Here is a 25,912-nt window from a genome sequence, read left to right on the forward strand (position 1 = left end):
CTTTTAGACCGGCGCGCGCAACCACATTTGGTTCCTACAGAATTCCTTTGTAAAGCAGCAGAGTTAGTTCTTAAGAACAGTTTCTTTAAATTCAAGGAGGAATTCTTCCTGCAATGTAAGGGGACAGCAATGGGATGTACTTTTGCACCCAACCTTGCCATTATTTTCATGGCACTTTTGGAGGAAGACAAAATCCTGTCCACATTCAATCCATTTAGGGGTCAAATCAAAGTGTACCGTCGATATATCGACGATATATTTATGATTTGGGAAGGCTCATCAACATCATTGACTTCATTTGTCCAATGGCTTAATGAGATAGACTTAGATATTCATTTCACTTTTGAATATTCAGCACACAGAATTCCTTTTCTGGATTTGTCTATCTTTGTCAAAGAAGGGCATCTCTGCACAGAATTACATAGGAAACCCACAGAGAGAAATACTACGTTGAAATATGAGAGCCAACATCCAGCTAGTTTACTTTGTAATTTACCATATGGGATGTTCTTACGGCTACGCCGTAACTGCACAGATATCTCAGATTTTGCTAAACATGCAGCGATTTTGGAAAAAAGACTATTGGAACGGGGATATCCTAAGAAACTAATAAAAAATTCCAAAAAGAGAGCTCGATATACCAACCGAGATCTTCTATTGACACCCAAGGGAGACATTGAAAAGAAAGATGAATTAGTATGCGTCTCAACCTTTTGTCAACATAGCAATGCTATTAGAGGTATCATCTTAAAAAACTGGCGAATTCTTAACACATCAGGAATATCTATACCCAGACCTCTATTTGCTTTCAAAAAAGGAAAAAATTTGAAGCAAAAGATTACTCGTGCCAGTAGAACTTTTCCCAAAGTGCATACAATTTGCGACACTAATTCCAACCCAGTGGTGGGACACTACCCTTGTACTTCATGTGTCGCTTGCAAGTTCTCCAAAAAAGTTATGTCATTTGAATCACAGACCAGAAAGTGGACTCTTCGCACTTTTACCACTTGTAAAAGTAAGAATGTCATTTATGCCATTCGTTGCCCATGTCAGTTGCTTTATGTAGGAAAAACCACTAGAGAAGTGAGTACCCGTATTAATGAGCACCGTTCTAAGATTAGAACTCGAAATCTCAATGCTCCAATGGTAATCCATTTTATTGAGATGGGCCACACGGCTGACCAGGTGGAATGGTTTTGCATAGAAAAAGTATATGCACAAAATCAATCCCAACTATCAAAAAACTTAGATTACAAAGAACAAATGTGGATATTTAATCTAAAAACACTAACATTGGGCCTGAATACCCTGGAACCATGGAACTCGAGTAACTAAACACTACTCGTCATAATATTTGACATTCTTGGACTGTGAATCCCTCAATGTGAATCTATATGCCCATGCATAACTGACATTGTCTTTCTTTAAGTGCTTTGCTACAGTGCGCGTCATTTCTATATCTGCCGTGCTCTAATCACGGTTCTTTACTCACGATCGTGTGGTCACGTCGTGCAGTACACTATTTTGTTGTTTAATTTCGTGCGTTTCTCTTCTAAGACCGCATGGCCACCCAGAACGTAGGCCAGTCCATTTTATGGTCACGTGGCTGATTACGTGATCACATGATGTCTTTCACGCGTATATTAACATCCTTGAAACGGTGATACTCTGTTGCACGTCACTTCCAATTGAACCTAGCTGCTATACGGGTGTCTAGCTGCCGTGAGAACCGGAGAGTTGCATCGCCTAAGGTAAAGACTCTACTGCGCGGGTGTTTTTAATTGTAAGAACAAATGGGTTTTTTTTTTCACACACTTAAATGTTTGTGTTGTGTTTAGGCCCATATAACATCAGGCGCAGCCCTCCCTGGGTTCGGGGAGTCATCTTCACATTGATTGCCGCGGGTTTAACAAGCGTTTGGACATTCCCGGTAAGACCTGTTGGCTCACCTTTGAACATTTTAAATTTTAAATTTGTGATCTGCACTGTGGGAGCTAATGGGATGATGTGTAAATGCCCTTTTACACTCTGCAGAGATGAACTATGGCGTTCACACATTCGGTTGTCTGCAGGAAATTTGACTGGGACGTTGTTATCTAGTGTACACAAGTGGACCGAGTGTATAATCAAAGGCAGAGACGTTCAGCCTTCCACTGTATGAATGAAGGTTAGTTTACTTCTTTATTGTTAGCCATTGATAGACCCTTTCTTAGTTGAATCTTGAGCTTGTGACTTTTGTGTTCTGTTCGCGGCCCAAAGTGAAGGTCCTATACATTGGCCCGGTCATTTGTGTGTTTATCTGTAGCACTAATTCTGCCTATGACCTGGTTTTACATCCTATCTGCCTCCCAGAGACACCAATATAAGAGGGTAGCACTACTCTCTACCAGACACCTCAGATCCATCCCGGAGTTATCCCGGGTTGGAAGCAGGCTCTTGTATATGATTATTCATTGTTTTATTTAAATTTTTCATTACACATATTAGGTTTATTATTGATGTTGTATGTTTTTTTTTCTAAGTTTAGTGGTTTCAAAAAATTGATGTGTCGAAACTGTTTTTTCTTTCTTTTTTATGTTAGAATATACTTTTGTTACTCCTGATGAAGACGTCACTACACTAAAGTATATACGTCGAAACCGGTTGAGTTTGGATTAAGATGAGGTCGTGGTCAAAAAACTCTGGGACCCATCTTAAATTGCCTATGCCACTGATGTTACCTGTTGTGGCCCGTTAAACTGATTTCATATTCTTTCTATAAAAATTTTTCAGATGAATCAACTGTGATGAATTTTCTTATAGATTTTACATTGTATATTGATTGGCGTTCAGTATGAGTGGTTTGTCTAATGGATGGATGAGTTTGTATGCTTGGATGTTTGAATAAGATTATTTTTACTATATAGATGTGTTCTTTTTAATAAAAGTTGCTTCCTGCTATGTAAATTGTTTTCACAAGTGCAGATTTAATCATGATTTGTTTGATATATTGAATTAGTATCAGGTTTAATAAAATCCTTGATACCACATTTCTTGAATTGTTTCCTTTGGATGCCCTTCCGTTATCCAAATTTAGAGTAATACTCCCATCCAAAGTGTGGGGTTTCCTGTGTCTTTCAGAGAAACACATGTCTCATTCTTTGTGTCACACACACAGATACCAGACACCCATAACATGGAATGCATACTGGTCACACACTCCATTCACCCAGGTCACACCCAATTGTGTACCACAACATAAAGTCACTGGGAAGGCTCCAGCCAGTCTGGCCTGGACTTCCCCACAATCCCATATATGGTTCTTCCACCCAATAGCCAGTCAGGGCAATGGACAGAGTCAGGGCTTCCCAGGAATTTGGGAAAACAAGGTAACAGGTAATAGAAACCAAGAAGCCACAGTGGCCACCTTGTCTCCTATCATGAATCCACTGATTCCTATGGCAGGGCCTGGGTATCCCAAAATGGAGGATATTGAGAGCACCTGTAAAATTCAGCATGGAGCTGCCACCACCCCATACCCTGCTCTGTGGGCCACACATAGGTACCCAAAAACATACACTAGGGGTACAGAGTTGTACCCCCACCCATGGGTGCCATAAGGCTATCCCAAGGGTCTCTGCTCACCACAACCAAAAAGAGGAAGAGCTGGACTGCCAGGTGTCCCACATGTACTCCTGTGCAGAAGGGAACACAGAACACACATGATAAGGGTGTACAGGAAAAGGACATGGAGGCCCTGTCCCACCAATGCATTTCCAACATCACGCACAGTCTATTCTGAATAGGAACTCACCTGACTACCGCTTGTCCCATGGTGGCTTTCGTGGTGTCTCTGCGGACAACATTGGAGTTTCTCCCACCCTAGTCTCTTCACATGATGCCTGTAACCAGACCAATTTAGTGCGTGTTGACGCCAGTGCTACCTGTAGGTCTCTCCTGCTCGCCCCGTGTGGGCAGTAACCTCCAGTGGTGAGACATATGGTTGTGTGGGGCCGAGCCTGGTGTGGCCACCATGGAGACCGCTAACACATATACCGGATTGGTAAACCCTTCTGCTTGGCGAGTTGCTAGCGGATATATCACCTTTCTAGTCTTTCCATTCTTCTCGACCTCCCCTGCTCCTTTCTTAGTGTTACTGTCATGCATCGCCACTCCTCCCTTCGGGTCCTCTGTGTCTTCAAACCTTTTCCAGAGGTTTAATACTTCCTGTCTTTTTTGTAATGGTCTCACCTTATACTTTGCTGTCAGGAAAGTGGACATGTGTTCCAGTGCACATTTGTCAAAAGATCCTTGCTCTGGCCAGGAATGGGGCATCCCCCTAGTCTTGGTAAACCATTGATTGTGGTACTTCTTAATTTTCTCACAATTCAAGGGCAAGATCTTACATATATGGCCTAAGGTTGCGTCTGTCTCCATGGTTGTGTCTGGTGTATGTCTTGTATTGGGGCCACGCCTATGCTACTGCATCACAGTCAAAACAGAAATGTGTCTAGAACATTTAAAGCATATACAGTTTAGTTTTGTCTTAAGTACAGGTCAATTCCGTCAATGAGTTCACAGAAAAATCCTCACTTCACTTCCCCCACCCGCTATTTCCCAATAGAGTGTCTTCATCTGCTCACTGCACACTTGACAGATGCGGCCACACACGTACACCATACATGTCCCTCCTGGGCCGACTCCTTACACGTTAAAATACACCAACAAAACAAACTAATATAACAAGCTAAAACAACAATCACTACTTCTCCCGAACTCTATAATTATATGCAGATCCTGTGTTTCTCCTTGTATATTTGCCACACTGGTCGAGACAGTGCACATGGCGCCACCCTCTCCCCTTACTCGGTGAGGCCCCCGTATTCCATTTCCTCTTTCCAATATCCTTAAAAAGTAAATAAAAATGGCCAGATAAATTCAACACAACCCATGAACCGAGCACACTCTCAATTCCAGTCACTGCATCTTTACACTATTCACACGGCTAAATAAACCCAACCCTACTTTGCTATCCCTTCCAGGCTATACTCACGCGTATACGTTCTACCAAAGACCTCCATTCACAGGGTTTCACAACCGGCCTGCCCCTCCCCTTGGGGCCGCACCCTGCTCCAAAGAGCAGGCGGGATTCTGCAAAGACGGCTCCCCCAAGGCCACTCAGTTTATGCATTTTGGGACTGGTCAATGTAGGTGGCCACGCCCCTTCAAAAGAGGTTGCCTCGATACCTCTACAAGGACGGGGGCGATGGGATCACGTTGCCAGGGTCACCAAATAAAGACAAGTCCCTGTTAATGCAGACTCCAGAGTGAATACATTCCTCTAGGTAAATAATCCAGGAGATAGCTTGCAAAGGATACAAGGTTTAATTGTACAGAATACAAAATATCAGCAAAGTACTCTGATGCTCGAGAACATTCTGGTTAATCATAAGAAAGGTAGAGTGGCATCAAAACATATAGTCCAATATAGCATCACTGATTGGTGAGTCTATATACATATGCCTACTCCATAGGGGATGCCAGACTACAATCGGTTGGTTTCTTCACCGACGGTCAGGTTTCACGTGGATCAACAGGGCTCATCTTGTTGTCTGGTGAAGGTCAGGTCGCTCATAAAATACATTGTTACATCTGAACTAGCACACTAATCCTATTACTTTATCACTGTGGCATGTACCAGGGCGCTCAGGGATTGGTGCCACGGGGAAGGGTGCATGAAATGCAGTCAAACTGTTCCAAACATTCTGGGCTTCAGTGATATCACTCCTCTTGCACCCAAGGTCTCCACCCTGGTTTTGAGATATAATTTATCCCGCCCTGTACTTAGTGTTACAAAGGATGCATTTTAGGCTGCGAGGTGAAACTGTTGCACATGTTTAGATCTTTTATGGTCACTTGATTTGTGCTAGGACAGGGGGCCACTTGCTTATCATAGAATGTAGGAGTGTGGGGGTCTGGTCAGTGGTGTGGTGCTGGCTTTGGGCTAGCTGGGTGGGAGTTAGAAGCCTAGTGGCAGCTTAGTGGAGATAAATGGGCACTGCACAGAGACTGATGTTGTCTCACGCTCTTGCAGGGTGCGTTCCTCATAAAGATACTAAATGTTTGCAACATTAGAGGTACATGGGGGAAGTGGACTTCCATGAGAACTGGCGGTGCGGATTCATTCTGCCTTAATGATGTTGGGCCTAGTGAAATCTTTCCATGGAGCTCGACTGGTGCAGAGCGGTCATGCAATCCTGCGCTTTTGTCATCACTACAAAATGGCGTTTCTTTATATGTTTCTCCTACTGCCTTGCATCTGCTGTTTGCGCTATATTACTTTTGCAGTCATAGTGCGGTTCTCTCCCCCCTTATACACTACACTGTTTCATCTGGGATTTGCCTAACCTAAAAGCACTTAGGGGGGTAGGATATACTCATCCCAACAATATGGAAAAAATATCACACAAAAAGGGAAAGAGGGAACAGACCTCAGTATCCCAGACCCCTCATCTGCAGGGATTGCAATATGGACTGAAGCCAGTGTGGCCCCAGCACTCTACACACAACTGACATAAAGCAAAGAGTAAGGGGGCAATGTAATGCTGGATTAAAGGGACAGTTTGTGTCTATTGTGTCCTGTTTGTGACAGACAGAATTCATACAATGATTGCAATGTCATTTCATGATTGTTTTAATCTCTTTGGATTTCTGTTGGAGTAAAGTGGCAGTGCAGTGGGACTAACAATCTTGTTATGCATAATAAATGTTTCTGTTTACACAGCTTTCACAAGAAGTACTCGATTGACACATGGAGCAGATCCCTGTGCTGGCATTTTGTTGGTCCACTTCTTTACCCATTGGGAAAGAGTGTGTGACAGCCAGTGGGATATGAAGGATGCCGCTGTGGTCTGCAGACAGCTGGGGTGTGGAGTGCCGTACTCAGCTAACTTCGCACCCATCCCCTTACAACAGTTACCTGAACTAGTGTTCATGACTGATGTCCAGTGCAGAGGAGACGAGAGGTGCCTGGCAGAGTGTCCATACAGCAACAAGGTCCCAAACTATTGTTATGATCGGAGGTATGCAGGCGTCAACTGCACAGGTAAGAGACAAGTCATCATACCTGCATGACATGTGACCCACCCACAAGTGCAGATTTTGACCTACGGCCTCTGGGGGTTTCTGGAAGCAAAATGCAGCTGTTGTTAGAATTTTATACTTTGAGGAAAATGCCCTTTGTGTAGAAAGTATAAAATACATACTGCACTCGGCCACTGTCCTGATGTGTTAGGAAGCTCAGTTTCAGGCCCACTTTAGAATTCCAGATATTTAATATACAGAGAAATCAGACAATACAATAGAATTGAAGTCATCAATACTATTGACCTGAATGGCAAATCAGTCTGGATCAATATACTCTGCCAACTTTCCAATGATCAATTACTCCATCCATACAAACCTAAGCAACATTCTGCCTGCTTCATGCAGCCTGGGGTGGAATGCTTCTAATTACAGAGGGGGGCAGAGATGAGCAGAAATGTACCCCCACCCCATACAATGAGCAATTACTCCAGGCATACAAACCTAAGCAACATTCTGCCTGCTTCATGCAGCCTGGGGTGGAATGCTTCTAATTACAGAGAGGGAGGAAGAGATGAGCAGAAGTGTACCCCTCCCCCAATAGCATTGCTTTAAAAAAATCTTTATAAGTGTGTTTATGTATATCACACAAGTAGAACGCCATCAGTCTGTCCAATTAACATTGACCATACTCCAGCTCGATCAGTGCTTAGAAGGAGGGCACAAAGGTCTACCCCCTGCAACCATGGGGCACTTTTCTGTGATCCCCATTTGAGTCAGGAAAGTCTTATGGAAACATTTGAGCTTGGCCAGAAATGTCACACGTCTCATGATAGACAGAGCCTGCTCAATGCTAACCTGACTATACTGTTAGCAACACATTCATTTCCCTACTCATTTCAGGAAAAGCCTGGGTCCTTGGGGATTATGGGGAAAGTCTATCGCAGCTGGGAAGGTGCCAGATGGTGTGTTTGTGACAAAGTGACAGTCCTGCAGGAGTACAAGATTGATTAATGAGTAAACCGCCTACTCAGCCATCGCACTTCTGTAAGCCACCCTTGATCCCAGTGATAAAGGTGAAACAAGCACAGTCATGAGACATTCCTCTCTCACCTTTTGTGTTAATGTGGCCCGATGGAAGGCTATACCCTGAGAAGAGAAGCATGTGTCCTAAGGGAAGGCTATACCCTGAGAAGAGAGGCATGTGGCCCGATGGAAGGCTATACCCTGAGAAGAGAGGCATGTGGCCCGATGGAAGGCTATACCCTGAGAAGAGAGGCTTGTGGCCGATGGAAGGCTATACCCTGGGAAGAGAAGCATGTGGCCAGAGGGAAGGCTATTCCCTGAGAAGAGAGGCTTGTGGCCCGAGGGAATGCTATACCCTGAGAAGAGAAGCACATGCAATAATAGTAGCAACACAAAACCAATTGTACACTGGTCCAAAATAAAGAATGTACAGGCCAAAGTATCGAAGGTGCAAGAACTGAGTAATGTAGCAAGGGAAAAGGTGATACATTGCAACAGTGTTACCAAAAGGATGTGCCTTTGTTGAAAAAGGTCCAAATGGATGACTTAGCAGTTTCTAGGGTCCCAAAATTGGACCAAGAGGCTGGGGCACCTTAACAGTATTCTTACCAGTATTTAGAGGTTTGATGGTGTGGAACCATGCTTCTCGAGGCTGTCTTTCTGGGTCCAACCAGGTGTCAATGTGGCCAGTCATGCTGGCATTACCGTTAGAAGCCGTAGCTTAGTGTGTTTCAAAGGTGCCATTCGAGCAATGCAGTTCGGAGGGCTCAGAAAGTTCAGTTCTCATGTCAATCTGGTTTCAGACATTGGTGAATGCTGGTTCGGGTTGATGCATGATGCAGCTTAGGTCCAGGTCAACTAATGGTTCGTAGCTGTGATCGTGATCGTCTCATGTCTGGTTTTACAATGATTCAAAGTAGTCCACAGGCTACCTGGGGGTGGTGGCAAAGAGCTAGCGGGTTTGACTGGCACCTGGTGGTGCCAGAGTGGTTTGAGGTGTGAAGCAACATGGTTCAAAGAGGTAAGAAAAAGAAGCGAAAGCAGCATCCATGGACCTAACGGTTCAAAGGCGATCAAACACAGTTGAATTATGATGGTGATTTGACAATGTCGAATCCAATAAAACAGCTGTTTTTTTTCATCAGTGCCCTAAATCCTTGTCCACTGGCTCAGGGACAATATCACTACTTGTTCCCTTCACTCCCAACTTAGGGGAGGTTAGCTAGCACCTGCAGGAGTCATTCACCTCCAGTGAAGGGCCCGGATACCAATGCAGCTGGCAGAGAGAGGCAGGTCTTGCTCCAACTGGATTCACCTCCAATGTGCCCTGGGGATGGGTATGGAGCAGGGCTCACCTCTGCCCTGGGCACCAGTCTTCACTTCTGGCAGAAGGCTTTGGAAAGGACTTTTCCAACAACACGGTCCAAACAAATTCTTCCGGAAGTCCTTGAAGTTTCAAAGTGAATGAAGGAAGGAGTGAGAGACTCCTTCCTTTTAAAGGAAAATGGCCAGGTGGGATATGACAAAAGCAAGCCTGCTTTGGGAGGGTTAATCCCTGTCAAGGTAACCAGTGGCTTTTGTTTTCTAGCAACATACCCAAAGTTCTATTATATGCAAGTAGTGAAGGAGACAGGAGGGAAAGCTACGCTCACAGAAACCTGGATGGAAGAGCCCTCCCTCCTGTCTACTCTCTTCTGTCCTTCCTCTCTAATCCCACCTTGTCATGAGCCTGTATTTCAAAGGTCCTCTGGTAATTAGCAAAGCACCACTCTGGTGTGAGGCTGGCCCTTGTGTTTAGGGGGTGCCGTTTTGAAGTTTGTTTCCCCAGGGAGCTCCTGCTGGGTTTAGTTTTCTAGCAACATACCCAACGTGCTCTTATATGCAAGTAATGTAGGAGACAGGAGGGAAAGATACGCTCACAGAAACCTGGATGGAAGACCCCTTCCTCCAGTCTACTCTCTACCGTCTTTCCTCTCTAATCCCACCTTGTCATGAGCCTGTATTTCAAAGGACCTCTGGTAATTAGCAAAGCACCACTCTGGTGTGAAGCTGGCCCTTGTGTTTAGTTGGTGCCCTTTTGAAGCTTGTTTCCCCAGGGAGCCCCTGCTGGGTTTAGTTTTCTAGCAACATACCCACGTGCTCTTATATGCAAGTAGTGCAGGAGACAGGAGGGAAAGATACGCTCACAGAAACCTGGATGGAAGAGCCCTTTCTCCAGTCTCCTCTCTTCTGTCCTTCCTCTCTAATCCCACCTTGTCATGAGCCTGTATTTCAAAGGTCCTCTGGTAATTAGCAAAGCACCACTCTGGTGTGAGGCTGGCCCTTGTGTTTAGAGGGTGCCCTTTTGAAGCTTGTTTCCCCAGGGAGCTCCTGTTGGGTTATGTTTTCTAGCAACATACCCAACGTGCTCTTATATGCAAGTAGTGTAGGAGACAGGAGGGAAAGCTACGCTCACAGAAACCTGGATGGAAGAGCCCTCCCTCCAGTTTACTCTCTTCTGTCCTTCCTCTCTAATCCCACCTTGTCATGAGCCTGTATTTCAAAGGTCCTCTGGTAATTAGCAAAGCACCACTCTGGTGTGAGGCTGGCCCTTGTGTTTAGGGGGTGCCGTTTTGAAGCTTGTTTCCCCAGGGATATCCTGCTGGGTTTAGTTTTCTAGCAACATACCCAACATGCTCTTATATGCAAGTAGTGTAGGAGAAAGGAGGGAAAGATACGCTCACAGAAACCTGGATGGAAGAGCCCTTCCTCCAGTCTACTCTCTTCTGTCCTTCCTCTCTAATCCCACCTTGTCATGAGCCTGTATTTCAAAGGTCCTCTGGTAGTTAGCAAAGCACCACTCTGGTGTGAGGCTGGCCCTTGCGTTTAGGGGGTGGGGGTGCCCTTTTGAAGCTTGTTTCCCCAGGGAGCTCCTGCTGGGTTTAGTTTTCTAGCAACATACCCAACGTGCTCTTATATGCAAGTAGTGTAGGAGACAGGAGGGAAAGATACGCTCCCAGAAACCTGGATGGAAGAACTCTCCCTCCAGTCTACTCTCTTCTGTCCTTACTCTCTAATCCCACCTTGCCATGAGCCTGTATTTCAAAGGTCCTCTGGTAATTAGCAAAGCACCACTCTGGTGTGAGACTGGCCCTTGTGTTTAGGGGGTGCCCTTTTGAAGCTTGTTTCCCCAGGGATCTCCTGCTGGGTTTAGTTTTCTAGCAACATACCCAACGTGCTGTTATATGCAAGTAGTGTAGGAGACAGGAGGGAAAGCAACGCTCACAGAAACCTGGATGGAAGAGCCCTCCCTCCAGTCTACTCTCTACTGTCCTTCGTCTCTAATCCCACCTTGTCATGAGCCTGTATTTCAAAGGTCCTCTGGTAATTAGCAAAGCACCACTCTGGTGTGAGGCTGGCCCTTGTGTTTAGGGGGTGCCCTTTTGAAACTTGTTTCCCCAGGGAGCTCCTGCTGGGTTTAGTTTTCTAGCAACATACCCATTGTGCTCTTATATGCAAGTAGTGTAGGAGACAGGAGGGAAAGCTACGCTCAAAGAAACCTGGATGGAAGAGCCCTTCCTCCAGTCTACTCTCTTCTGTCCTTCCTCTCTAATCCCGCCTTGTCATGAGCCTGTATTTCAAAGGTCCTCTGGTAGTTAGCAAAGCACCACTCTGGTGTGAGGCTGGCCCTTGTGTTTAGAGGGTGCCCTTTTGAAGCTTGTTTCCCCAGGGAGCTCCTGCTGGGTTTAGTTTTCTAGCAACATACCCAACATGCTCTTATATGCAAGTAGTGTAGGAGACAGGAGGGAAAGATACGCTCACAGAAACCTGGATGGAAGAACCCTCCCTCCAGTCTACTCTCTTCTGTCCTTACTCTCTAATCCCACCTTGCCATGAGCCTGTATTTCAAAGGTCCTCTGGTAATTAGCAAAGCACCACTCTGGTGTGAGGCTGGCCCTTCTGTTTAGGGGATGCCCTTTTGAAGCTTGTTTCCCCAGGGAGCTCCTGCTGGGTTTAGTTTTCTAGCAACATACCCAACGTGCTCTTATTTGCAAGTAGTGTAGGAGACAGGAGGGAAAGCTACGCTCACAGAAACCTGGATGGAAGAGCCCTCCCTCCAGTCTACTCTCTACTGTCCTTCCTCTCTAATCCCACCTTGTCATGAGCCTCTATTTCAAAGGTCCTCTGGTAATTAGCAAAGGAACACTCTGGTGTGAGGCTGGCCCTTGTGTTTAGGGGGTGCCCTTTTGAAGCTTGTTTCCCCAGGGAGCTCCTGCTGGGTTTAGTTTTCTAGCAACATACCCAACGTGCTCTTATATGCAAGTAGTGTAGGAGACAGGAGGGAAAGCTACGCTCACAGAAACCTGGATGGAAGAGCGATTCCTCCAGACTACTCTCTACTGTCTTTCCTCTCTAATCCCACCTTGCCATGAGCCTGTATTTCAAAGGTCCTCCGGTAATTAGCAAAGCACCACTCTGGTGTGAGGCTGGCCCTTGTGTTTAGGGGGTGCCCTTTTGAAGCTTGTTTCCCCAGGGAGCGCCTGCTGGGTTTAGTTTTCTAGCAACATACCCAACGTGCTCTTATATGCAAGTAGTGTAGGAGACAGGAGGGAAAGCTACGCTCACAGAATCCTGGATGGAAGAGCCCTTCCTCCAGTCTACTCTCTTCTGTCCTTCCTCTCTAATCCCACCTTGTCATGAGCCTGTATTTCAAAGGTCCTCTGGTAATTAGCAAAGCACCACTCTGGTGTGAGGCTGGCCCTTGTGTTTAGGGGGTGCCCTTTTGAAGCTTGTTTCCCCAGGGAGCTCCTGCTGGGTTTAGTTTTCTAGCAACATACCCACGTGCTCTTATATGCAAGAAGTGTAGGAGACAGGAAGGAAAGCTACGCTCACAGAAACCTGGATGGAAGAGCCCTACCTCCAGTCTATTCTCTACTGTCCTTCCTCTCTAATCCCACCTTGTCATGAGCCTGTATTTCAAAGGTCCTCTGGTAATTAGCAAAGCACCACTCTGGTGTGAGGCTGGCCCTTGTGTTTAGGGGGTGCCCTTTTGAAGCTTGTTTCCCCAGGGAGCTCCTGCTGGGTTTAGTTTTATATCAACATACCCAACGTGCTCTTATATGCAAGTAGTGTAGGAGACAGGAGGGAAAGCTACGCTCACAGAAACCTGGATGGAAGAGCCTTTCCTCCAGTCTACTCTCTACTGTCTTTCCTCTCTAATCCCACCTTGTCATGAGCCTGTATTTCAAAGGTCCTCTGGTAATTAGCAGAGCACCACTCTGGTGTGAGGCTGGCCCTTGTGTTTAGGGGGTGCCCTTTTAAGGTTGTTTCCCCAGGGAGCTCCTGCTGGGTTTAGTTTTCTAGCAACATACCCAACGTGCTCTTATATGCAAGTAGTGTAGGAGACAGGAGGGAAAGCTACGCTCACAGAAACCTGGATGGAAGAGCCCTTCCTCCAGTCTACTCTCTTCTGTCCCTCCTCTCTAATCCCACCTTGTCATGAGCCTGTGTTTCAAAGGTCCTCTTGAAATTAGCAAAGCACCACTCTGGTGTGAGGCTGGCCCTTGTGTTTAGGGGGTGCCCTTTTGAAGCTTGTTTCCCCAGGGAGCTCCTGCTGGGTTTAGATTTCTAGCAACATACCCAACGTGCTCTTATATGCAAGTAGTGTAGGAGACAGGAAGGAAAGCTACGCTCACAGAAACCTGGATGGAAGAGCCCTCCCTCCAGTCTACTCTCTACTGTCCTTCCTCTCTAATCCCACCTTGTCATGAGCCTGTATTTCAAAGGTCCTCTGGTAATTAGCAAAGCACCACTCTGGTGTGAGCCTGGCCCTTGTGTTTAGGGGGTGCCCTTTTGAAGCTTGTTTCCCCAGGTAGCTCCTGCTGGGTTTAGTTTTCTAGCAACAAACCCAACGTGCTCTTCTATGCAAGTAGTGTAGGAGACAGGAGGGAAAGATAAGCTCACAGAAACCTGGATGGAAGAGCGCTCCCTCCAGTCTACTCTCTTCTGTCCTTCCTCTCTGATCCCACCTTGTCATGAGCCTGTATTTCAAAGGTCCTCTGGTAATTAGCAAAGTACCACTCTGGTGTGAGGCTGGCCCTTGTGTTTAGGGGGTGCCCTTTTGAAGCTTGTTTCCCCAGGGAGCTCCTGCTGGGTTTAGTTTTCTAGCAACATACCCAAGGTGCTCTTATATGCAAGTAGTGTAGGAGACAGGAGGGTAAGCTACGCTCACAGAAACCTGGATGGAAGAGCCCTCCCTCCAGTCTACTCTCTTCTGACCTTCCTCTCTAATCCCAGCTTGCCATGAGCCTGTATTTCAAAGGTCCTCTGGTAATTAGCAAAGCACCACTCTGGTGTGAGACTGGCCCTTGTGTTTAGGGGGTGCACTTTTGAAGCTTGTTTCCCCAGGGAGCTCCTGCTGGGTTTAGTTTTCTAGCAACATACCCACATGCTCCTATATGCAAGTAGTGCAGGAGACAGGAGGGAAAGCTACGCTCACAGAAACCTGGATGGAAGAGCCCTTCCTCCAGTCTACTCTCTTCTGCCCTTCCTCTATAATCCCACCTTGTCATGAGCCTGTATTTCAAAGGTCCTCTGGTAATTAGCAAAGCACCACTCTGGTGTGAGGATGGCCCTTGCGTTTAGGGGGTGAGGTGCCCTTTTGAAGCTTGTTTCCCCAGGGAGCTCCTGCTGGGTTTAGTTTTCTAGCAACATACCCAACGTGCTCTTATATGCAAGTAGTGTAGGAGACAGGAGGGAAAGCTACGCTCACAGAATCCTGGATGGAAGAGCCCTTCCTCCAGTCTACTCTCTTCTGTCCTTCCTCTCTAATCCCGCCTTGTCATGAGCCTGTATTTCAAAGGTCCTCTGGTAATTAGCAAAGCACCACTCTGGTGTGAGGCTGGCCCTTGTGTTTAGGGGGTGCCCTTTTGAAGCTTGTTTCCCCAGGGAGCTCCTGCTGGGTTTAGTTTTCTAGCAACATACCCACGTGCTCTTATATGCAAGTAGTGTAGGAGACAGGAAGGAAAGCTACGCTCACAGAAACCTGGATGGAAGAGCCCTCCCTCCAGTCTACTCTCTACTTTCCTTCCTCTCTAATCCCACCTTGTCATGAGCCTGTATTTCAAAGGTCCTCTGGTAATTAGCAAAGCACCACTCTGGTGTGAGGCTGGCCCTTGTGTTTAGGGGGTGCCCTTTTGAAGCTTGTTTCCCCAGGGAGCTCCTGCTGGGTTTAGTTTTATATCAACATACCCAACGTGCTATTATATGCAAGTAGTGTAAGAGACAGGAGGGAAAGCTACGCTCACAGAAACCTGGATGAAGAGCCTTTCCTCCAGTCTACTCTCTACTGTCTTTCCTCTCTAATCCCACCTTGTCATGATCCTGTATTTCAAAGGTCCTCTGGTAATTAGCAAAGCACCACTCTGGTGTGAGGCTGGCCCTTGTGTTTAGGGGGTGCCCTTTTAAGGTTGTTTCCCCAGGGAGCTCCTGCTGGGTTTAGTTTTCTAGCAACATACCCAACGTGCTCTTATATGCAAGTAGTGTAGGAGACAGGAGGGAAAGCTACGCTCACAGAAACCTGGATGGAAGAGCCCTTCCTCCAGTCTACTCTCTTCTGTCCTTCCTCTCTAATCCCACCTTGTCATGAGCCTGTGTTTCAAAGGTCCTCTTGAAATTAGCAAAGCACCACTCTGGTGTGAGGCTGGCCCTTGTGTTTAGGGGGTGCCCTTTTGAAGCTTGTTTCCCCAGGGAGCTCCTGCTGGGTTTAGTTTTCTAGCAACATACCCAACGTGCTCTTATATGCAAGTAGTGTAGGAGACAGGAAGGAAAGCTACGCTCACAGAAACCTGGATGGAAGAACCCTCCCTCCAGTCTACTCTCTACTGTCCTTCCTCTCTAATCCCACCTTGTCATGAGCCTGTATTTCAAAGGTCCTCTGGTAAGTAGCAAAGCACCACTCTGGTGTGAGCCTGGCCCTTGTGTTTAGGGGGTGCCCTTTTGAAGCTTGTTTCCCCAGGTAGCTCCTGCTGGGTTTAGTTTTCTAGCAACAAACCCAACGTGCTCTTCTATGCAAGTAGTGTAGGAGACAGGAGGGAAAGATACGCTCACAGAAACCTGGATGGAAGAGCGCTCCCTCCAGTCTACTCTCTTCTGTCCTTCCTCTCTAATCCCACCCTGTCATGATCCTGTATTTCAAAGGTCCTCTGGTAATTAGCAAAGCACCACTCTGGTGTGAGCCTGGCCCTTGTGTTTAGGGGGTGCCCTTTTGAAGCTTGTTTCCCCAGGTAGCTCCTGCTGGGTTTAGTTTTCTAGCAACAAACTCAACATGCTCTTCTATGCAAGTAGTGTAGGAGACAGGAGGGAAAGATACGCTCACAGAAACCTGGATGGAAGAGCGCTCCCTCCAGTCTACTCTCTTCTGTCCTTCCTCTCTGATCCCACCTTGTCATGAGCCTGTATTTCAAAGGTCCTCTGGTAATTAGCAAAGTACCACTCTGGTGTGAGGCTGGCCCTTGTGTTTAGGGGGTGCCCTTTTGAAGCTTGTTTCCCCAGGGAGCTCCTGTTGGGTTTAGTTTTCTAGCAACATACCCAACGTGCTCTTATATGCAAGTAGTGTAGGAGACAGGAGTGAAAGCTACGATCACAGAAACCTGGATGGAAGAGCCCTCCCTCCAGTCTACTCTCTTCTGACCTTCCTCTCTAATCCCACCTTGCCATGAGCCTGTATTTCAAAGGTCCTCTGGTAATTAGCAAAGCACCACTCTGGTGTGAGGCTGGCCCTTGTGTTTAGGGGGTGCAATTTTGAAGCTTGTTTCCCCAGGGAGCTCCTGCTGGGTTTAGTTTTCTAGCAACATACCCACGTGCTCTTATATGCAAGTAGTGCAGGAGACAGGAGGGAAAGCTACGCTCACAGAAACCTGGATGGAAGAGCCCTTCCTCCAGTCTACTCTCTTCTGTCCTTCCTCTCTAATCCCACCTTGTCATGAGCCTGTATTTCAAAGGTCCTCTGGTAATTAGCAAAGCACCACTCTGGTGTGAGGCTGGCCCTTGCGTTTAGGGGGTGGGGGTGCCCTTTTGAAGCTTGTTTCCCCAGGGAGCTCCTGCTGGGTTTAGTTTTCTAGCAACATACCCAACGTGCTCTTATATGCAAGTAGTGTAGGAGACAGGAGGGAAAGATACGCTCACAGAAACCTGGATGGAAGAACTCTCCCTCCAGTCTACTCTCTTCTGTCTTTACTCTCTAATCCCACCTTGTAATGAGCCTGTATTTCAAAGGTCCTCTGGTAATTAGCAAAGCACCACTCTGGTGTGAGGCTGGCCCTTGTGTTTAGGGGGTGCCCTTTTGAAGCTTGTTTCCCCAGGGAGCTCCTGCTGGGTTTTTTTTTATATCAACATACCCAACGTGCTCTTATATGCAAGTAGTGTAGGACACAGGAGGGAAAGCTACGCTCACAGAAACCTGGATGGAAGAGCCTTTCCTCCAGTCTACTCTCTACTGTCTTTCCTCTCTAATCCCACCTTGTCATGAGCCTGTATTTCAAAGGTCCTCTGGTAATTAGCAAAGCACCACTCTGGTGTGAGGCTGGCCCTTGTGTTTAGGGGGTGCCCTTTTAAGGTTGTTTCCCCAGGGAGCTCCTGCTGGGTTTAGTTTTCTAGCAACATACCCAACGTGCTCTTATATGCAAGTAGTGTAGGAGACAGGAGGGAAAGCTACGCTCACAGAAACCTGGATGGAAGAGCCCTTCCTCCAGTCTACTCTCTTCTGTCCTTCCTCTCTAATCCCACCTTGTCATGAGCCTGTGTTTCAAAGGTCCTCTTGAAATTAGCAAAGCATCACTCTGGTGTGAGGCTGGCCCTTGTGTTTAGGGGGTGCCCTTTTGAAGCTTGTTTCCCCAGGGAGCTCCTGCTGGGTTTATTTTTCTAGCAACATACCCAACGTGCTCTTATATGCAAGTAGTGTAGGAGACAGGAAGGAAAGCTACGCTCACAGAAACCTGGATGGAAGAGCCCTCCCTCCAGTCTACTCTCTACTGTCCTTCCTATCTAATCCCACCTTGTCATGAGCCTGTATTTCAAAGGTCCTCTGGTAATTAGCAAAGCACCACTCTGGTGTGAGACTGGCCCTTGTGTTTAGGGGGTGCCCTTTTGAAGCTTGTTTCCCCAGGGAGCTCCTGCTGGGTTTAGTTTTCTAGCAACATACCCAACGTGCTCTTATATGCAAGTAGTATAGGAGACAGGAGGGAAAGCTACGCTCACAGAAACCTGGATGGAAGAGCACTTCCTCCAGTCTACTCTCTTCTGTCCTTCCTATCTAATCCCGCCTTGTCATGAGCCTGTATTTCAAAGGTCCTCTGGTAATTAGCAAAGCACCACTCTGCTGTGAGCCTGGCCCTTGTGTTTAGGGGGAGCCCTTTTGAAGGTTGTTTCCCCAGGTAGCTCCTGCTGGGTTTAGTTTTCTAGCAACAAACCCAACGTGCTCTTCTATGCAAGTAGTGTAGGAGACAGGAGGGAAAGATAAGCTCACAGAAACCTGGATGGAAGAGCGCTCCCTCCAGTCTACTCTCTTCTGTCCTTCCTCTCAGATCCCACCTTGTCATGAGCCTGTATTTCAAAGGTCCTCTGGTAATTAGCAAAGTACCACTCTGGTATGAGGCTGGCCCTTGTGTTTAGGGGGTGCCCTTTTGAAGCTTGTTTCCCCAGGGAGCTCCTGCTGGGTTTAGTTTCCTAGCAACATACCCAAGGTGCTCTTATATGCAAGTAGTGTAGGAGACAGGAGGGAAAGCTACGCTCACAGAAACCTGGATTGAAGAGACCTCCCTCCAGTCTACTCTCTCCTGTCCTTCCTCTCTGATCCCACCTTGTCATGAGCCTGTATTTCAAAGGTCCTCTGGTAATTAGCAAAGTACCACTCTGGTGTGAGGCTGGCCCTTGTGTTTAGGGGGTGCCCTTTTGAAGCTTGTTTCCCCAGGGAGCTCCTGCTGGGTTTAGTTTTCTAGCAACATACCCAAGGTGCTCTTATATGCAAGTAGTGTAGGAGACAGGAGGGTAAGCTACGCTCACAGAAACCTGGATGGAAGAGCCCTCCCTCTAATCTACTCTCTTCTGACCTTCCTCTCTAATCCCACCTTGCCATGAGCCTGTATTTCAAAGGTCCTCTGGTAATTAGCAAAGCACCACTCTGGTGTGAGACTGGCCCTTGTGTTTAGGGGGTGCAATTTTGAAGCTTGTTTCCCCAGGGAGCTCCTGCTGGGTTTAGTTTTCTAGCAACATACCCACGTGCTCTTATATGCAAGTAGTGCAGGAGACAGGAGGGAAAGCTACGCTCACAGAAACCTGGATGGAAGAGCCCTTCCTCCAGTCTACTCTCTTCTGTCCTTCCTCTCTAATCCCACCTTGTCATGAGCCTATATTTCAAAGGTCCTCTGGTAATTAGCAAAGCACCACTCTGGTGTGAGGATGGCCCTTGCGTTTAGGGGGTGAGGTGCCCTTTTGAAGCTTGTTTCCCCAGGGAGCTCCTGCTGGGTTTAGTTTTCTAGCAACATACCCAACGTGCTCTTATATGCAAGTAGTGTAGGAGACAGGAGGGAAAGCTACGCTCACAGAATCCTGGATGGAAGAGCCCTTCCTCCAGTCTACTCTCTTCTGTCCTTCCTCTCTAATCCCGCCTTGTCATGAGCCTGTATTTCAAAGGTCCTCTGGTAATTAGCAAAGCACCATTCTGGTGTGAGGCTGGCCCTTGTGTTTAGGGGGTGCCCTTTTGAAGCTTGTTTCCCCAGGGAGCTCTTGGTGGGTTTAGTTTTCTAGCAACAAACCCACGTGCTCTTATATGCAAGTAGTGTAGGAGACAGGAAGGAAAGCTACGCTCACAGAAACCTGGATGGAAGAGCCCTCCCTCCAGTCTACTCTCTACTGTCCTTCCTCTCTAATCCCACCTTGTCATGAGCCTGTATTTCAAAGGTCCTCTGGTAATTAGCAAAGCACCACTCTGGTGTGAGGTTGGCCCTTGTGTTTAGGGGGTGCCCTTTTGAAGCTTGTTTCCCCAGGGAGCTCCTGCTGGGTTTAGTTTTATATCAACATACCCAACGTGCTATTATATGCAAGTAGTGTAGGAGACAGGAGGGAAAGCTACGCTCACAGAAACCTGGATGGAAGAGCCTTTCCTCCAGTCTACTCTCTACTGTCTTTCCTCTCTAATCCCACCTTGTCATGATCCTGTATTTCAAAGGTCCTCTGGTAATTAGCAAAGCACCACTCTGGTGTGAGGCTGGCCCTTGTGTTTAGGGGGTGCCCTTTTAAGGTTGTTTCCCCAGGGAGCTCCTGCTGGGTTTAGTTTTCTAGCAACATACCCAACATGCTCTTATATGCAAGTAGTGTAGGAGACAGGAGGGAAAGCTACGCTCATAGAAACCTGGATGGAAGAGCCCTTCCTCCAGTCTACTCTCTTCTGTCCTTCCTCTCTAATCCCACCTTGTCATGAGCCTGTGTTTCAAAGGTCCTCTTGAAATTAGCAAAGCACCACTCTGGTGTGAGGCTGGCCCTTGTGTTTAGGGGGTGCCCTTTTGAAGCTTGTTTCCCCAGGGAGCTCCTGCTGGGTTTAGTTTTCTAGCAACATACCCAACGTGCTCTTATATGCAAGTAGTGTAGGAGACAGGAGGGAAAGATACGCTCACAGAAACCTGGATGGAAGAACTCTCCCTCCAGTCTACTCTCTTCTGTCTTTACTCTCTAATCCCACCTTGTAATGAGCCTGTATTTCAAAGGTCCTCTGGTAATTAGCAAAGCACCACTCTGGTGTGAGGCTGGCCCTTGTGTTTAGGGGGTGCCCTTTTGAAGCTTGTTTCCCCTGGGAGCTCCTGCTGGGTTTTTTTTTATATCAACATACCCAACGTGCTCTTATATGCAAGTAGTGTAGGACACAGGAGGGAAAGCTACGCTCACAGAAACCTGGATGGAAGAGCCTTTCCTCCAGTCTACTCTCTACTGTCTTTCCTCTCTAATCCCACCTTGTCATGAGCCTGTATTTCAAAGGTCCTCTGGTAATTAGCAAAGCACCACTCTGGTGTGAGGCTGGCCCTTGTGTTTAGGGGGTGCCCTTTTAAGGTTGTTTCCCCAGGGAGCTCCTGCTGGGTTTAGTTTTCTAGCAACATACCCAACGTGCTCTTATATGCAAGTAGTGTAGGAGACAGGAGGGAAAGCTACGCTCACAGAAACCTGGATGGAAGAGCCCTTCCTCCAGTCTACTCTCTTCTGTCCTTCCTCTCTAATCCCACCTTGTCATGAGCCTGTGTTTCAAAGGTCCTCTTGAAATTAGCAAAGCATCACTCTGGTGTGAGGCTGGCCCTTGTGTTTAGGGGGTGCCCTTTTGAAGCTTGTTTCCCCAGGGAGCTCCTGCTGGGTTTATTTTTCTAGCAACATACCCAACGTGCTCTTATATGCAAGTAGTGTAGGAGACAGGAAGGAAAGCTACGCTCACAGAAACCTGGATGGAAGAGCCCTCCCTCCAGTCTACTCTCTACTGTCCTTCCTATCTAATCCCACCTTGTCATGAGCCTGTATTTCAAAGGTCCTCTGGTAATTAGCAAAGCACCACTCTGGTGTGAGACTGGCCCTTGTGTTTAGGGGGTGCCCTTTTGAAGCTTGTTTCCCCAGGGAGCTCCTGCTGGGTTTAGTTTTCTAGCAACATACCCAACGTGCTCTTATATGCAAGTAGTATAGGAGACAGGAGGGAAAGCTACGCTCACAGAAACCTGGATGGAAGAGCACTTCCTCCAGTCTACTCTCTTCTGTCCTTCCTATCTAATCCCGCCTTGTCATGAGCCTGTATTTCAAAGGTCCTCTGGTAATTAGCAAAGCACCACTCTGCTGTGAGCCTGGCCCTTGTGTTTAGGGGGAGCCCTTTTGAAGGTTGTTTCCCCAGGTAGCTCCTGCTGGGTTTAGTTTTCTAGCAACAAACCCAACGTGCTCTTCTATGCAAGTAGTGTAGGAGACAGGAGGGAAAGATAAGCTCACAGAAACCTGGATGGAAGAGCGCTCCCTCCAGTCTACTCTCTTCTGTCCTTCCTCTCAGATCCCACCTTGTCATGAGCCTGTATTTCAAAGGTCCTCTGGTAATTAGCAAAGTACCACTCTGGTATGAGGCTGGCCCTTGTGTTTAGGGGGTGCCCTTTTGAAGCTTGTTTCCCCAGGGAGCTCCTGCTGGGTTTAGTTTCCTAGCAACATACCCAAGGTGCTCTTATATGCAAGTAGTGTAGGAGACAGGAGGGAAAGCTACGCTCACAGAAACCTGGATTGAAGAGACCTCCCTCCAGTCTACTCTCTCCTGTCCTTCCTCTCTGATCCCACCTTGTCATGAGCCTGTATTTCAAAGGTCCTCTGGTAATTAGCAAAGTACCACTCTGGTGTGAGGCTGGCCCTTGTGTTTAGGGGGTGCCCTTTTGAAGCTTGTTTCCCCAGGGAGCTCCTGCTGGGTTTAGTTTTCTAGCAACATACCCAAGGTGCTCTTATATGCAAGTAGTGTAGGAGACAGGAGGGTAAGCTACGCTCACAGAAACCTGGATGGAAGAGCCCTCCCTCTAATCTACTCTCTTCTGACCTTCCTCTCTAATCCCACCTTGCCATGAGCCTGTATTTCAAAGGTCCTCTGGTAATTAGCAAAGCACCACTCTGGTGTGAGACTGGCCCTTGTGTTTAGGGGGTGCAATTTTGAAGCTTGTTTCCCCAGGGAGCTCCTGCTGGGTTTAGTTTTCTAGCAACATACCCACGTGCTCTTATATGCAAGTAGTGCAGGAGACAGGAGGGAAAGCTACGCTCACAGAAACCTGGATGGAAGAGCCCTTCCTCCAGTCTACTCTCTTCTGTCCTTCCTCTCTAATCCCACCTTGTCATGAGCCTATATTTCAAAGGTCCTCTGGTAATTAGCAAAGCACCACTCTGGTGTGAGGATGGCCCTTGCGTTTAGGGGGTGAGGTGCCCTTTTGAAGCTTGTTTCCCCAGGGAGCTCCTGCTGGGTTTAGTTTTCTAGCAACATACCCAACGTGCTCTTATATGCAAGTAGTGTAGGAGACAGGAGGGAAAGCTACGCTCACAGAATCCTGGATGGAAGAGCCCTTCCTCCAGTCTACTCTCTTCTGTCCTTCCTCTCTAATCCCGCCTTGTCATGAGCCTGTATTTCAAAGGTCCTCTGGTAATTAGCAAAGCACCATTCTGGTGTGAGGCTGGCCCTTGTGTTTAGGGGGTGCCCTTTTGAAGCTTGTTTCCCCAGGGAGCTCTTGGTGGGTTTAGTTTTCTAGCAACAAACCCACGTGCTCTTATATGCAAGTAGTGTAGGAGACAGGAAGGAAAGCTACGCTCACAGAAACCTGGATGGAAGAGCCCTCCCTCCAGTCTACTCTCTACTGTCCTTCCTCTCTAATCCCACCTTGTCATGAGCCTGTATTTCAAAGGTCCTCTGGTAATTAGCAAAGCACCACTCTGGTGTGAGGTTGGCCCTTGTGTTTAGGGGGTGCCCTTTTGAAGCTTGTTTCCCCAGGGAGCTCCTGCTGGGTTTAGTTTTATATCAACATACCCAACGTGCTATTATATGCAAGTAGTGTAGGAGACAGGAGGGAAAGCTACGCTCACAGAAACCTGGATGGAAGAGCCTTTCCTCCAGTCTACTCTCTACTGTCTTTCCTCTCTAATCCCACCTTGTCATGATCCTGTATTTCAAAGGTCCTCTGGTAATTAGCAAAGCACCACTCTGGTGTGAGGCTGGCCCTTGTGTTTAGGGGGTGCCCTTTTAAGGTTGTTTCCCCAGGGAGCTCCTGCTGGGTTTAGTTTTCTAGCAACATACCCAACATGCTCTTATATGCAAGTAGTGTAGGAGACAGGAGGGAAAGCTACGCTCATAGAAACCTGGATGGAAGAGCCCTTCCTCCAGTCTACTCTCTTCTGTCCTTCCTCTCTAATCCCACCTTGTCATGAGCCTGTGTTTCAAAGGTCCTCTTGAAATTAGCAAAGCACCACTCTGGTGTGAGGCTGGCCCTTGTGTTTAGGGGGTGCCCTTTTGAAGCTTGTTTCCCCAGGGAGCTCCTGCTGGGTTTAGTTTTCTAGCAACATACCCAACGTGCTCTTATATGCAAGTAGTGTAGGAGACAGGAAGGAAAGCTACGCTCACAGAAAGCTGGATGGAAGAGCCCTCCCTCCAGTCTACTCTCTACTGTCCTTCCTCTCTAATCCCACCTTGTCATGAGCCTGTATTTCAAAGGTCCTCTGGTAATTAGCAAAGCACCACTCTGGTGTGAGCCTGGCCCTTGTGTTTAGGGGGTGCCCTTTTGAAGCTTGTTTCCCCAGGTAGCTCCTGCTGGGTTTAGTTTTCTAGCAACAAACCCAACGTGCTCTTCTATGCAAGTAGTGTAGGAGACAGGAGGGAAAGATACGCTCACAGAAACCTGGATGGAAGAGCGCTCCCTCCAGTCTACTCTCTTCTGTCCTTCCTCTCTAATCCCACCTTGTCATGATCCTGTATTTCAAAGGTCCTCTGGTAATTAGCAAAGCACCACTCTGGTGTGAGGCTGGCCCTTGTGTTTAGGGGGTGCCCTTTTGAAGCTTGTTTCCCCAGGGAGCTCCTGCTGGGTTTAGTTTTCTAGCAACATACCCAACATGCTCTTATATGCAAGTAGTGTAGGAGACAGGAGGGAAAGATACGCTCACAGAAACCTGGATGGAAGAACCCTCCCTCCAGTCTACTCTCTTCTGTCCTTACTCTCTAATCCCACCTTGCCATGAGCCTGTATTTCAAAGGTCCTCTGGTAATTAGCAAAGCACCACTCTGGTGTGAGGCTGGCCCTTCTGTTTAGGGGATGCCCTTTTGAAGCTTGTTTCCCCAGGGAGCTCCTGCTGGGTTTAGTTTTCTAGCAACATACCCAACGTGCTCTTATTTGCAAGTAGTGTAGGAGACAGGAGGGAAAGCTACGCTCACAGAAACCTGGATGGAAGAGCCCTCCCTCCAGTCTACTCTCTACTGTCCTTCCTCTCTAATCCCACCTTGTCATGAGCCTCTATTTCAAAGGTCCTCTGGTAATTAGCAAAGGAACACTCTGGTGTGAGGCTGGCCCTTGTGTTTAGGGGGTGCCCTTTTGAAGCTTGTTTCCCCAGGGAGCTCCTGCTGGGTTTAGTTTTCTAGCAACATACCCAACGTGCTCTTATATGCAAGTAGTGTAGGAGACAGGAGGGAAAGCTACGCTCACAGAAACCTGGATGGAAGAGCGATTCCTCCAGACTACTCTCTACTGTCTTTCCTCTCTAATCCCACCTTGCCATGAGCCTGTATTTCAAAGGTCCTCCGGTAATTAGCAAAGCACCACTCTGGTGTGAGGCTGGCCCTTGTATTTAGGGGGTGCCCTTTTGAAGCTTGTTTCCCCAGGGAGCGCCTGCTGGGTTTAGTTTTCTAGCAACATACCCAACGTGCTCTTATATGCAAGTAGTGTAGGAGACAGGAGGGAAAGCTACGCTCACAGAAACCTGGATGGAAGAGCCCTTCCTCCAGTCTACTCTCTTCTGTCCTTCCTCTCTAATCCCACCTTGTCATGAGCCTGTATTTCAAAGGTCCTCTGGTAATTAGCAAAGCACCACTCTGGTGTGAGGCTGGCCCTTGTGTTTAGGGGGTGCCCTTTTGAAGCTTGTTTCCCCAGGGAGCTCCTGCTGGGTTTAGTTTTCTAGCAACATACCCACGTGCTCTTATATGCAAGAAGTGTAGGAGACAGGAAGGAAAGCTACGCTCACAGAAACCTGGATGGAAGAGCCCTACCTCCAGTCTACTCTCTACTGTCCTTCCTCTCTAATCCCACCTTGTCATGAGCCTGTA

At 47.5% G+C, this 25,912-nt stretch overlaps 1 protein-coding gene across 1 annotated transcript in view; it reads left to right on the forward strand.

Annotated features, from left to right (window-relative positions):
* The window catches only part of LOC138498156 (CD5 antigen-like), a 507,597-nt gene that overhangs the window by 154,284 nt on the left and 327,401 nt on the right, over positions 1 to 25,912 (forward strand). Inside the window, exon 3 of the mRNA XM_069622035.1 lies at positions 6,764 to 7,084. Coding sequence (XP_069478136.1) covers positions 6,764 to 7,084 — 321 coding nt within the window. The remainder of the gene's footprint in view (positions 1 to 6,763; positions 7,085 to 25,912) is intronic.

This window comes from Ambystoma mexicanum, chromosome 5q, assembly GCF_040938575.1.
Source record: "Ambystoma mexicanum isolate Mex_15411 chromosome 5q, UKY_AmexF1_1, whole genome shotgun sequence".
NCBI classification, from domain to species: Eukaryota; Metazoa; Chordata; class Amphibia; order Caudata; family Ambystomatidae; genus Ambystoma; species Ambystoma mexicanum.